We start from the raw sequence: 14,223 nt of genomic DNA, 5'->3' as shown, positions 1-14,223 counted from the left end.
CAGGCACGGGCTTCTCCGTGTACCAAAAGCTGAAAAGAAGCCTTTTTTTATTATTATTGTTAGATGGCTTGAAAAGTTTGCTCCTAATTGAAATTGCCTCACTGATTTAATCTCTGTGTCAGTGCTGAAGCCCTGACAGAGCAGCTCCAGCTCCTCTGAGGCCAGGGCTGCCTGGATCCTGTGTATCTTCTCCTGGTAGATGCAGATCACAGGCCCAGGAGAAGCAGGAACTGGTGCCTTGAGGATGCTGCACTGGCTGGGAGACTGAAACCCATTTTCTCTCTTTGTGCAAGCAGTGGTGCCATTGTCCAGCAAACACTGGTAAGCTCAGCTTCCTCAAGGCAGCTGCTGCTACTGGTCTGGGGATCGTAGCCCATGGAGCATCCCTTTAGCCCTGGGAAAGCCCTGACCCCATCCCTATCAATGCAGAATGTCCCCAGACAGTGCCAGTTACTGTCCCAAAGCCACAGTCACCTCCCCAACACCATCCAGCCCTGGGGCACTGGCAGATGTCTCATGTCCCCCATCACACACTGGTTCTGGTGCTGCTCTGAGTGGTGGGGGTGTGCAAAGAAACTGCACTTAATTGTTTTTTTTTAAGTATGAATGAAGAAAAAAAGATTTTTTTGGGGGGGGAAATTTTCTTTTGGGGAAATTCTGGCACAAAGACAAATTGAAATATTTCAATGCAGGCAGGGGATGGAGCCTTGGATAAAAATAAAGTGGGAGGCGGCTGCACCTTCCCGATGACATTAACTCCATTCATCTCCCTGATGACGCTGCAGTCGTTTTGCTGGCAGCGTGCAAAGGCATTAGAAGTTACATTTTCCTTCACTATTTCTCAAATATATTTATATTGGGATATATTTGTGGAGGTACATTGTGTGCCTCGGGCAGAGGATTAATTCCAAACTGTCACCTCGCTTTTTGATGGGTTTGTAAATTCTGCTCTGTTGATTTGTACTCTCAGTAAATTGGTAAAATCCTCTTTCCAAAACCTAATGCCCCATTTAGAGCTCACCAAGGTTTTAGACCTCATTGGCTCACATATTTATGTAAATATAGTGTCCAACAGCAATTTAAAAACTGCTGCATGAATAATCTGGATGGATGGTAAAGGGCGAGGAGAACTATGTTGTCTGACGGTGGCTGTGTGCTCTAGGAAACAAGTTTTCCACATCTCAGGATGCTGGGTTTGGGGACTACTTTTTTTTAAACATCTGAATTAGCATTGAAATCCTTATCAGAAAACGCAAGCCAGTTTCTGCATGGTGTCCTGCAGCCCCACGGTTGGGAGAAGAGCTGCCAGGCTGCAGGAGGGCAGTGAAGGGTGATTCCTCTGGTATTGTCCCCCAGCCACCCATCTACCTGAGATGAAAGGCTCTCATCCACTAAATGTTGACACGCTCCATTAATCCACCCTAAAATGTCAGATGGAGATTCTCTCTTGAATTTTAGATATTTTCAGCCCTTCTGACTAGCTCTGAAAGCACCCCAAGCTGACCAGTTTCTAGAAGATTCCCTCACTTCTGCCTGTTCTGCGCAGCTCCCCACAGCAATTCCCTCTTTGATGGGCTGTAGCACATCACCCCAAGTCCCCTGGCAGCGCTGGGGAGCACATTTGCTGTCCCTTCTCTGGGGTGATCCCTGCTGAGCTGCCTCTCCTAGCACGGCTCCCACAGGTCCTTCGTTCAGCACATCATGCACAAGTGTGTGAGACAGTGAGATGGACACAGACATGAAAATCCTTTTTGCCAAGCAGATCACGCTGCTCTGGGATCAGTCCCACATATATTCCTTCTGTCACACTTGAATTTTTGGACGCATTTGCATTTGGCACCAAATTTTCTATCCAGACTAACGCTTTGCATTTGGAATAGCACCTCCAGAGCTGGGTTTAGTGGCCAGGTGGCTCCCACATTCCCTCCCTGCTGCTCCTGGGAGCTTGGCTTTGAGCTTGGCTTTCAGTTGCATAAGGTTTCCTTGTATCTTCCCACTGCAGCCATCTGTCCTGGGGTGCTAATGCCCTATTCCTTTCTGTGCCCCTTGGCCCTCCCTGAGGGGATTTGAAGCCAAGCCCTTCAGCTTTCCAGGGGCTGAACACCTTCTGCTGCAGGTGGTGGGATCCTGGGGACAGGAAAGGGAGAAGGATCTTCACAAATCTCTGCTTGTCCCTGCACAATGCAAACCTGGGGAATCCAGGCAGAGCTTCCTTGCTTCACATCAGGAAAGCTCTGGGTTCAGCCAGCACACAGGTCCCTTTTGGTCAGTTGTTTTTACGGTCTCTCCCCAGGGAAAGAAGGAGGAAAAAAGGAAAACAAAAGAAACTGGCTAAGTCGGGGCTGTGCTCTCTGCTGCATTGGGTGTGCTTCAGCCTCAGCTGCACCATGGCCATGGATTTCAGCAAGCAAAAGAAGGAACAGAGGGGAAGCAGCTTCTCAGTACCCCGGGAACACAGGCCCACCTGAGTAAGGGGGACTCTGTGATGAAAATTGAGCCATTCTCCAGGAGTTTCCCAGTTTTTCCCTCCTTTTCTCCAGGCTCCAGTTGGCTCCTCCAGCTGCCTGGCTCCGTGGATCTCTTCTGATTTCTGAAATCCTTACAGATGAAGCCTGATAGATAACAGAGCTGAGCAACAAGGGGGTTGCTGCAAGTATCAGAAGTTAATATATTCCACTTTCTTCATCTTCCTGGGGTACAGTTGCTGCAGCCATCGCTGTGGGGATGGCAGTGGGTGACCAGCCTGTCCTGCCTGAGCAGCTCAGCTTTTTCCAGGGCAGCAGCTGAAAGCCTGGGCTCACGCTCGAGTGCAGGGCAAGCATCCTTCTGTCTGGGGATTTCCGCTCCCGCTGGGGCAGGGCTGCAGCAAGTGGGTCTTCACCGGAGGATGCAGATCAGAGCAGACCAGCCCCACTGGTCTGTCAAGAACATCTGTAAAAACTGATCTGTTAACAAGCTGCGAAACAAGACAGACGGACAGGCAGCTGGCAGCCTGTCCTCTGAAATGAAGGACACCTTCCCCCAGCAGAAGTGTGCTGCTTTCTGCAAAGCATTTCTCCTTATTTCATCCAGGCTCATGCGGATAGTTACCCAGGTGCTGAGTTGGACTCAGGACTGCGGAGCAGCTGAGGCACTCGAATCACACAGGTCCCCTTCGTGCATCCCATCTAGCATCGCTCATGTGCAGGTCAGCATGAAAAATGATCTTGTGAAGCAGGTCCTTTTGGGAAGGGCTCAGGAATCTTATGGAAGACAGTTAATGACCACCAGAGTGATGCCAGCCCCTCCTTGTGCCACTGCAGCCCCTCAGAGCCCTCCTGTCTCTGGGCTTTGCTCTCTGTCTCCAAGGCAGCAGCATGTGGCACAGACGTGTGCCCAGGGATGTTGGTCCTGTCCCAGCACAGCCAGCGTAAGGACTTTGAAGAGCTTTTTTCTTTGCAGTTCTGCCACCCCTGGCAGACCTAACCACCCCCATCCAGGGACATACACATGCCCAGAGGCTGTGTCTGAAAGGGTGGCAGGTCCCTGTCCCCACTGCCATGGGTGCTGGTGCCGGCTGCACCCCAGGATTTCTGCTCCCAAGTCTTGCTCTGCTGGAAACATGCCTTTGTCCCCACATGTGGCTCTGCTGAGGAAGAGGAATGGCTGGGTATTGCCCCGTGCGCTGTGTTCCATACCAGCATTGTCCACCCTGGTGCTGGCTCTGCCGAAGCTCTAAGGGGTGGGGACCATGTGCTTGTTGCCACCCTGCCCATCAGGCAGGTGACCTCCCCAGAGCTGCTGGGACCCTTGGGCCGAAGCAGGGATACATTCGTGCCTCACCCAGCACCCCATGCCTGGCAAGTCAAGCGGTTAAATACACAGAGCTCCCTCAGCCCTGTGTTCAGCAATTTCATAGCCCTGACAGGAGTGTAAATCCATTCTGATGGACTGGAAAATTGGAAAGCCAGTGTTCACACTGTATTTTCTATAGACATCTATCTGCACTCCCGAAAGATACATTTATTGGCAGGCTCCAGTTCCAGCCATGTAACTGCATGTTATGCTAATTAAAATATAGCCTGTGCTTTGTAACAGGATTTCCTTGGAGCGTATTTTACTGTTCAGTAACCACTTTCAAATATTTGAAAAATAAAATCGCATCAAGTAAATAACTTTCGGATTGCTCGCAGAAGGTTAGTCTTTTTTTTTCCCCTCAAAGCCCACTGGAACTGGCTGTACTCACTGCAATGACAGAGGATGTAAAATACACATTTCTGAGGCTGCTTGTAGTCAAGATCAAAAGCTGCATGTTATTTAATCACACAGAGCCCATTTCATTTTAAAAAGAATCTGTTTGTCCAAATGGGATAATGAAGCATCATGACCTGCAATACCTGCAAAACCACCTGCATTCTGGCAGGATGGACCATTCACCACTGTCTGTTTTTAACCCCTGCATGACCCACCAGCAGTGCCCACCGCACCTCTGTGTGCTGCCTCATCCATGACTTATTATCTATCAGTTTCTGAACCCGGCAGAAGCCGATGTACAGCTACAAGGGATGGATTATTCACTGGTATGTTCTGCACTTTTTACACGGTTTGCTTTTGTATGACCTCTGGGCAGCATTCTGTATGCCAAACGAGCACATTCAGGTTCACTGGTCTACAGCTGCCTCTTCAGCCCCAAATATTTGTATCAAATTCCTCACTGAAAAAGAGGTTAAAAATGTATAGAAGGAAACATTCGTGACACTGTAATATCCACAAAATGTGTGCTTTAAAAAGCATCTTTATATATTCATAATGGCAATACTGTAGGAGAAGTAGAGGGCTAAGAGATATTAATTTCATTTTATTGCTACTGATCCAGACTTTCCTCATTCTTCCTGCCAAGAAGGAGAGAAGGAAGAGGAGACATTTTTTGTGGCCTCTGACAGCTCCCCATCAGACAAGTTCCACTCCCCATTATCTCTGGACGTGCAGCCTGCAGCTGCCTGGCTGCTGTCACCTCACCCTGGGGGTGACACCGCTTGGGCGCTGCCATCACAGCAGCACAGCCCTGCTCACTTGTTGCAGCCCTGGCCAAGTTCTCCTTCCTGTTGGACACATCTAATTTTCTGGAACAATTCTCCCGTGGTGCTGCACTCACCACAAAGCCAGGTGAACCTGTGCGGCTTGTCATTCCACAGTGACAACTAGTCTGGCGGTGTCCAAAGGCCTTGAAGAAAAGAAGGGGGAGCACAGATGATGGGGCTCTGGTGGAGTCCGATGCCCAGCGCCCCCCAGGTTGCATTTCTGCTCCCACACCACAGCCTCAGGAAGGATTTGCTGGTCCCATCACCACCTCTAGTCTGCACAGGCAGTGCAGGCAGTGCCGCTGCCCTTTTCCGCCTGCAGCTGCCAGACTGGACCCAGCCTGCCTGTACCCCCCTTATTCACATGCTGCATTCACACACCACGAAATAAATCTCTGTCCAAGGCCATGCTCCTTGCAGGCAGCTGCCCGGAGCCTCCTGGCAGCAGTCCTGGCAGAGGGACGTGCCTCTGCTGCCGGCTCTGCTGCCACGCACTGTGCTGGTGGGTGGGTGCACGCGGATGCCGAGAGGAGAGGCTTTCACACCTCCTCCCTGTTGATCTAAATGGCTCCACAAGTGCAAAACACCAAAGAGCCACCAGCCGAGCAACTGATCGGTGCAAGTCATGTGAAATCGGTTGTTTCTTGAAAGAATGAACCAAAAGAGCAGGCAGATGGAGCACAGCAAACGAGATCTCTGCAGAGTCTGATCCTGCCCCCCCTCGCAGTTTGGGAACAGCAGGGTTTACAGACTGGGGCTGTGGCTGTGACCTCCTGCAAACAGAACCACCAGCCTTCCCCCGGGCAGGGGTAGAGCTGCCACGTTGCTACCAGCTCCTGGGCTGTGTGTGCAGGAGTTGAGGATTTTACAGCAATAATTCACCGAACCTTGTACAGGGCCAACTATTTATCAGCTCCCTCGCTGCCAAGGAAAGAGGAGCTCGGTACGCTGTGTTCTCCTACCCTGAGATTTATGACAGATCGCACTTGCCATAAGGGCCAGTCCTGTTCTGAGGAGCTGCGCTCTCAGTGGGTGCTCCCAACGGCGGCAGAGCTGTGAGCCCCGTATGGGGCCCTGCACTCAGTTTGTTTGCCCAGCTCCCCCAGACCCCCCACGGCGGCATGGGGACTATCGCTTGCTTACACATACATCTCCTGCAGCAGCTCACCCATGGCTTGGATGAGAGCGTTTGTGTAACATGACAGAGAGAAGGGTCATTCTGTTTGTTCCAATGCTGAAACAGGATGTGATAGTGGACAGAGACTTCAGATCTGATTCCTTCATATGTACATGCATGTCTATACACCAAAAACAACACGTGCAAGTGAGAGAGAAAATGCCATATTCTACACCCATTTCTGTTTTGTTACCCTGACAGAAGGATGGATTCTGTCACATAATCTCTCTATGGAGAGCCAGGTTTAAGACCAAAAAGTCCAAGTCTTTTAATGCAATCTGGACACAAGAACAGAAACTGAAGCTGGTCAGGCAGCATTGCACAGCACTCCTGACATGAGGAGCTGTTACTCTTTGCTAAAAACACACAATTGGCCCCAGAGGTCAGCCTGCCAGGCCCTGCACAGACACTGCAGCACAGGCAGACACTGGCCTCTCCCGTTCTCCCTCTGACCAATCTGCAGCGGTAACCACAGCAAAACCCATCTGCCCTGTCCCCGCAGCCTGCCAGTTACAAGACACCAGGGACAGGCACCGGTTTAGCGATCTTTAAGCACTGAGCTAGTTTGCAATGACTTCGTCAAGTCACCCACAAATGGGTCCCAAAGCCTATTCTTAGGTCTGTCATCGCGGTAGCAGGAAAGGGAGAGGGAGTGGGTTTGGTTGGAGACGTGAAACACGTGGAATGAACATGCAGCCCCTGGGAAAACACTCACGGCCATCCCCTGCGTGCCAGAGCCGGTGGGACGGGAAGACAGGCAGGAACCTGGCACCGGAGGCTGGAGGCACCGGAGGCTGAGGACAACAGGGGCTGGGGAGACTGGGCTGCTCTCCCCGCGGGAGGGCGGCGGAGGGTGTGGCACGGCCCCCGTCCGCACACGGGTCCCCGTCGGGACGCGGCTGCCCGGAGCGGCCCCGGCAGAGCCGGCCCCGGCGGCGGGAGCTGTCCCCGCTCCGCGGTGCTGAGCGGCCGCCGGCCCCGCTGCCTCTCCCGATGCCGCTCCCGCTCCCGGTGCCGCTGCAGCTCCCGATGCCCGTGTCGCTCCCGCTGGCGGTGCCGCTCTCGGTGCCTCCCGGTGCCGCTGCCAGTGCCGGCGCTACGCGCTCCCAGCAACGCCCGAAGTTTCAGCCCGGCCCGACGAGCCGCAGAAGCGGGAGACACCCGGTCGAGGGTGTCACGGCCGGTTCCAGTAGCCCCTTCCGTGCCGGTTGCCCCCTCCCCGCTCCGGCTCACCCCTCCGCGCTCACGGCAGCATTCCCCTCGCCCAGCCCCGGCCAGTGCCCCCTCCCCGGCAGCGCTCGCACCCCCTGGCCGAGATCCGCAGGGCCCCGGCGGTGGCGGCGGCCGTGCCCGGGAAGCCCCGCTCCGCTCCGCGCCGCGCCGCAGCCCCGGCCCGCTCCGCCCCGCTCCGCCCCGCTTACCTGGGCGCGGGGCCGCGGGGCTGCCCAGCAGCAGGGCGAGCAGGCAGAGCCCACGGGGCCCCGGCATGGTGAGGCGGCGGCGGGCGCGGCGGAGCCTCCGCGCTGCTGCCAGCCGAGCCGAGCCGAGCGGAGCGGGGCCGGGCCGGGGGCGGGGGCTGGGGCTGCCGCCGGAGCAGGAGCCGGCGCGGCGGAGGGCGGAGAGGAGCGGAGCGGCGCGGAGAGGAGCGGAGCGATCGGCGGGGGAGGGCGCCGGCGGCCGCCCCGGCCCCGCCCGCGGCTCCCCCGGCCCCCCCGGCTCGGCCCAGCCTCACGGATCCGCTGCTTTTCCCCGGCCCGGGGCTCCCCGGGGCTCCCCGCAGCCCCCCACGACTCCCTGCAGCCTCGCCGCTCACGTGGTTTTACCTGGTTCCCACCGGAGCCCCAGTGCCCCCCAGCATGGGTAGCGCTCTACACTGTGGGCCGCCACCTCTACCTGTGCCCATTCTCTTGTATTTTCTCACTGCTCCTTGTCCCCAAGTCACCCATAGCACCCCAAGTCCCTCTCAGCATCCCAGACTCCCTCAGCACCAGAAGCCCCTCTTAGCACCCCAAGCCCTTTTGCCTCCTTACTCAAGCCCAGCCTTTACCCCCATCCCTCCCCTCAGGGTCCCCAAATGCAGGCTGTGAATAGGGCAGTGTTGTTACAGGGGGGGCTGATACAGGCCCCATGTCCCCCTTGGCATGATGTGTGCACCAGGGTCTGATCCTGCTGCTGGTGCCAGCGAAGCCAGGCTGGGAGGGAGCTGTGCACTGGGATGATGGGCTCGGGGCATGTGAGAACTCACAGTTTGTGGAAGCTGTGCAGGGTCACCTCTGCAATTTGGGGCTGGGACTGTGGCCACGCGGGAGCCCTGGAGTGCCCTCAGCCCTACAGCAGAAGAAGCAAGGCACAGACAGGCCCCGCTCAGCACCCCAGCCTCAGCCCTGGAGATCCTCAACCTTCTTGCCTACGGGTAGGACCACGGGCCTGACAGCCCCCAGAACTCCCTGCTCCATTTGGTCCTGCCTGTTCCCCCTGTCCATGCCACCAGCAGCTACAGTTAGCTGAGAGCTTCCAGGAAACCCCTCCTGAGTCCATCAGAGCACACTGTGTAATTACAATGGCTTTGATAAGAACAGGAATGGAGGCTTCATTCTCTTGAAATCCCAAGTCCTCCCCTGAAATATTTAGTGTAAATCACCTCATGGTGAAAGCTGCCTGGTCCTCCTGGACATACTGCCTGTCAAGTCAAACAGCCAGAACAATGTCACGAAGCATGGCATGAGTGTCAAACAGCACAAGCTCAGGGCCAGGCTTTCCCCCAGATAGCCAGTTTGTTGATGCTGTCGTCTGAGAAGCCCCTGCTACCTTTGAGAGAGCAATTACGCTAATTTGGTTACCTCAGCAACAATAATCACATACTGGTATCACTACAAATTCCACCACGCAGAACACATCAAGTCAAGAAACCGTCCAAACATGAGGACCGATCCTGCTGCCTTTTTTGCTGCTGGGCTGTGCAGAGTTCCCCCAGCCGATGCCAGTGCAAGCAGGAGAAGCAGCAGCCCGGGACTGCGAGGAGCGTGCAGCAGGCTGTGCGGGCAGTCAGGCGATTTGCATTCCCTGTGTCACTCCTCGCTGCTGCCAGCTGGGAGCAGTTGGGCAGCAGGCGAGAGAAGGACAAAATAAGAAAGGGAGAGAAATCACTGAGAGGTGCAGTATATTATTTAACACTGTCATTTTCATATACAGAGTGGGATTCGCTCGCTCAGAGGTTTAATTTGGTCTAACAAAGCTATCTGCAGCAGAGTGAGCGCAGCCTGCTCTGGTCCCCCTTCTGCTCCATCCCCAGCTTCCCTCCCGACCTGCCGTTATTAAAGATAAAAGTTGTTTCTCATTTAGCAGTTTTCCTTGAGTGATTTTTATTGTGTTCATCTGCATTGTAGTAAACTCCTAAGATAGCCAGATAATAACACCAGCGCCATGGTAACAGGCAGGAAAAAAGAACAAATGCTGTATTTGCAATGCAGAAATGCCCACTAACTGGCAAAAACTGTTAGTGATGGAGAGCGAACGGTTAAGCTCAAGCCTCAGCTCATCAGCTGGGACCAGGGAGTGTAGTGGGGCCCCCTCCCCATCAGTGCAGCCCTCAATGGGCCTGGGACATTGCACCTGGCACCAGCCAGGGTTTGCTGTTCGTCCTCGAAGAACCAGTGCAGCTCTTGGGGTGCATTTCCAGACTCCCCATAGCCCCTGCACCAGAGACGAGGGGCAGGGCTGCTGGGGATGGCACTGCTCAGTGAGTTGGGGGGGTCTCAGGGTGGTGCTGGGTCCCTCCTGACCCTCCAGTGTCTTTTCTGGGGTCTTGGATGAGCTGGGAGTCTTTGGGTAGGAGGGAGGGAATGCTGGGGACAGGCAGGATGCACCGCAGGATGCACTCCCCATAGCTGGTGTGTAACAGGGTGATTTGAATAATTTTCCTCCCACAGCCTCCCTGCGCAGCCAGTGCCGAGGCCTAATGGCCTGTGAAATTTCAGTCTGAGAAACAACAGCGATGCGTGCAGCGGGGGAGCCGGCAGCTGCGGCGCTGCCCGGGTCAACACACTCCTGCTGCCCCTGTCGAAACACTGGGACCCTCTTACCGGTGTCTGGGGCCCACCACCCCAAGCCCCCTCCAGCTGGAACAGCTCCTCAGTACCGTGCATCACCGCGCATTGCTGCACATCACCGTGCACGGCCACGCATCACCATGCAGGCAGCCCGGCTGCGTACAGCGAGCGCTGTCGACTGGAGTGGGTGAGACAGCGGCCCCACGAGCAGGCAGAGCAGGCAGCCAGGGGGGTGCACGTAAGAAAAGGAGGAATTGTTATTGCTCCTTCAGCAGCGCTCAGGGCTGGAGAGGTTTGCGTGGTCAGAAAGCTGAGCTATTGGAAAGCAAATAAAGAGAAGCATCTCCTGAGGCCACTTTAGTGGGCATTGCTCTAATTAGCACCATGTTCATCGGCAGTTACCTTTGATTAACAGTGAAGAAAATCAATAAGCACAGTAAAAATTCAGATAAGTTTCACAGCTAATTTTAATTTCACATTTTAATCTTGTATTAATGTCAATCTTAATTACCATAATTAAGTCAGATGTGACTTAGCAAGAGGAGCTTGAAGATAAGACATTACAAGAAAGATGGTGCCTTTCCTGTGAGCAGACAAGAGCTGCTCACCATGATCTGGAATGTGGCTGATGCCGGGGACCTGAGGGTGCTGTGCTTCCCTATCCCTCCCCTTGCTTCACCCAGCTCCCCGCCTGAGCTGTGTCCCCACAATGCCAACAAGAGTCTGAAGCCTCTCAGATCTGCTTTGTCCCTATTTCAGGGTGCCCAAGTTTCCAGCCACCTTACAGCTGTCTTCCTCGCCCTGGTACCCAGGAGCGTAGGGGGCTGTCAGCTCTGCCATACTGACCATGCCCGTGCTCTGCTTGTCACAGCTGGTGACATTCATGAGAACCAAACTGCCTGGAAAATCAATCTCTCATTTATTTTCCTGCTGGTGATGCAGCAGCCCAGTGCTGCTGCATTTGCTCCGCAGTTACACCTATTGATCCTTGGCCACTCTCAGCTCCCAGCACCTCATGGGGCAGGAGCAGTGCTCCAGGTTGTGCATCGCTCAAGGAGCCCTTGAACACATCTGCCCTGTGGGAAGCATCCTGCAGCAGGCTCGGATGGACCCTGCGGCCATGGGACCCCCAGCACCTCCCAGGGGCTGTTGCCATGTCAAGCTGTTTGCTGAGCTGGAACCTGCATGTGCAGGAGTGGGGATGGCGAAGAGACATGGTCCGTGTGTCTGCATACCCAGGGATGGCTGTCCCTGTCTGGGCAGGGGTCTTGTAGGGGTTTTTCCTGTGATGGTTGCACGTTTCCTCTCCCTCAGACACACTGAACTGCACTGAGGGCCCAGCCTGCAGCAGCACTAACCCAGCTGACTCCTGGGGCTGAAGCTCTCCAGCTCAGTTAAGTCCAGGAACCCTTGGCTGCCTCTGGTGATTATACAGACAGTGACACCTCTCTGGGCCCTCGTTCCCAGCCCTGAGGGTGCCCCCTGCAAGGACAGCCCAGGCCGGAGCCCGTTGCCAGCTGTCAGGCAGCAGTGCTGGGCAGGCAGAGATGCAGCAGCTGCAGCCAAGCAGGGATGCAGAGAGCAAACCCGCAGCAGCTGCGCTCCAGCAGCACCTGCCAGGAACCAACAGCCATGGTGGCACCTCTGGTGCTGCAAGAAGGGGCTTTCCCAGGCTGGGCACAGCAGTTTCTCCTGATGAGCTCAGACCTCCACCCTCAGATACCAGGAACCTCCCTGAAGAGCATCTCATGGCTTTAATGTGAGTTGGGTGCAGGTGTCTCTCCCCAGGGCCAGTGCACAGAGGGTGAGGACTCAGAGCAGGGATGCTGCCATTCAGCAGCAAGGTGGGTTTTCCCTGGTGCTGGAGGGCACAGGGGATGGAGGTGTTGGAAGGACAGATCCCAGGCAGGGAATACCTGGGGGTCCTGGCTATATGCTGAGCTGCCCCTAAGTGCTCTGGGTCTCCTGTCCAGGAACCCAGGTTGCCACAGCTGCTATATGGAGTGAAGGGGTTCCTGCGATGGGGCACAGGGCAGGTGTGGGATGCCAGGTCCCCCCAGGCCTCTCAGTTCACATATGGGGCATGTCCTCCCTGCAGCCTCCTTGGGAAGCTTCCCGCCCCCCATCCATGGTGCCTTGAGGGGCTTAAATGGCAAGAGGAAGTGGAAAAATAACCTTGGCTTTAGAGTGGAAAGCTGAGGTCTCCTGTAGCGAAGCTGAATGGTGGCTCTGAGGAGCCGTGTCCACACTCTGCTAGTTGGGGGGCATTGCTGGTGAGTGGCAATATTGTCCCAGGGCAGAAAAGAGCTTTGTCCTTCCGAGATGGCAGAGCCACTGTCGCCCTTGGCTGTCGGAGCAGGCTGCCTGCTGCTCTGCCTTACAAAGGCCGGCGCTGAATGAGGGGTTTGAGCCTGAGGCCAGGCTGGGTTCCAGCCCCTTTGAGTGAGTGCCTGCGGGCACAGCTGGGGGCCCTTTCAGGAGGGAAGTCCTTGTTCCTTGTCCACAGAAGAAGACTTTGCATGGCTCAAAAACAGGGCTCTCTATTGCCCATTGGGGTTTGGAGGGGGCTGAGGGAAACAAACTGGCTGCAAGGGGAAGGGACCCCACAGGCAGCCTGGGGTGCTGGGTGCCCTGGCTTCGGGGCTGAGCACCTGGTCAGGGGGCTGTGACCCACAGTATCACCTCTGCACCCCCCTCAGCACCCCTCAGCGATGCAGTGTCACTGTGTGGGGCATCGGTCACAGCACAGCTTTGCATAGATTGGTCTCCATGACACATCCCAGGTAGCCGTGCTGTTGTTGGAGCCAAGGGATGAAGCCTGGGAGCACCTAACTGACCCTGTGACACAGTCATTCCTCAGCCATAAAATAATGTATAATTCACAGCTTAATTAACTAAAGCCCCTCATGGCAGCACCTAGAGAGGCTCCCACCACCTCCTGGCACTGCAGCTCTTCCAGCCCATTCTGCTCCATGGTTCACAGGCTCTTCACCAAGGCAATAATGCTGCTCTGGTTGCTGGATACATAACTTACTGCTGCGTTGTGCTGTCCAAAAGTTTTTAAAGACTTTTTACTTGTGATTTTCAGTTTTTTGTTCTGGCAGGATTTGCATTGGGTAAAGCAAGCAGGAGCAGTCGGCATCTGAACTCCGTGTCTGAGTCCAGAGGCAAATATTTTTCATCCAGCTGGCCCCTATAAATTCCCCACAGGAATCTTTAAAAGCACTCTCTGAGGAGCTGGTGAATTTGGCATCTCTCAATGAGGCTGATTGTGAAGAATGTCTGAGATGCCAGAGATGCTCATCAAGGCAGGTGAGCTCAGCTGCTGGTGATGGATGAAGTAAAAGGAACGGCAAAAGAAGGGAAAGAGGGAAAAGAAGGAAAGAACGTATTATAACTGGCACCAGTAACCATGGCGTTATGAAAACCAGGTTTTGTCAAACAGTTGATTGTAATCTTTGAAGAGATTATACATTTGATGGAGGAAGGTATCTGAATCGGTGTTATAGATTGTTGTAATGGATTTGATGTGGTATCAGGCAGTATTCTTGTGAAAAGCAGTATGATGCAGTATCAGTGCAGTGCATCTTAAGTGGTTAAGAACTGGCTCATTGACAGATCTCGGAGAATAGCAACAAGGAATTATCTTCAAATGGAAGAATTATTAATGAGTTAGTTAAGAACTGATGCTTAGCTGTGTCTCTGCTTCACATTCTCACTTGTGATCTGCAGGTAAATGTAAAACCAGTAGTGTTTTTACAAGCAGGAGATTAGCAGGCTGGTTAACTTGTGCAGAGACATGCAGTTACACAGCTCAGCCTCGATCACAGCACAGGATGAATTATTAAAGCTGATGCAGGCTGGCCAGTCAAATGCTGATTTCTGAGCCATGAAACAGAGGGTTTGTGGGGGAGAGCTGTGTCTGGGCAGCAGCGGG

General features: G+C 54.4%; 1 protein-coding gene across 2 annotated transcripts in view; it reads right to left on the bottom strand.

Annotated features, from left to right (window-relative positions):
• SEZ6L (seizure related 6 homolog like) overlaps nucleotides 1–7,934 on the bottom strand; it is a 39,151-nt gene extending 31,217 nt beyond the window's left edge. For both annotated transcript variants that reach the window (XM_065851812.2, XM_065851813.2), the window contains exon 1: nucleotides 7,659–7,934. In XM_065851812.2, coding sequence (XP_065707884.1) covers nucleotides 7,659–7,725 — 67 coding nt within the window. In that variant the 5' untranslated portion in view covers nucleotides 7,726–7,934. The remainder of the gene's footprint in view (nucleotides 1–7,658) is intronic.
• Nucleotides 7,935–14,223: the final 6,289 nt, after the last annotated feature.

Source organism: Patagioenas fasciata, chromosome 17, assembly GCF_037038585.1.
Source record: "Patagioenas fasciata isolate bPatFas1 chromosome 17, bPatFas1.hap1, whole genome shotgun sequence".
Taxonomy (NCBI): Eukaryota; Metazoa; Chordata; class Aves; order Columbiformes; family Columbidae; genus Patagioenas; species Patagioenas fasciata.
This window is presented reverse-complemented; position numbering and strand designations above follow the sequence as displayed.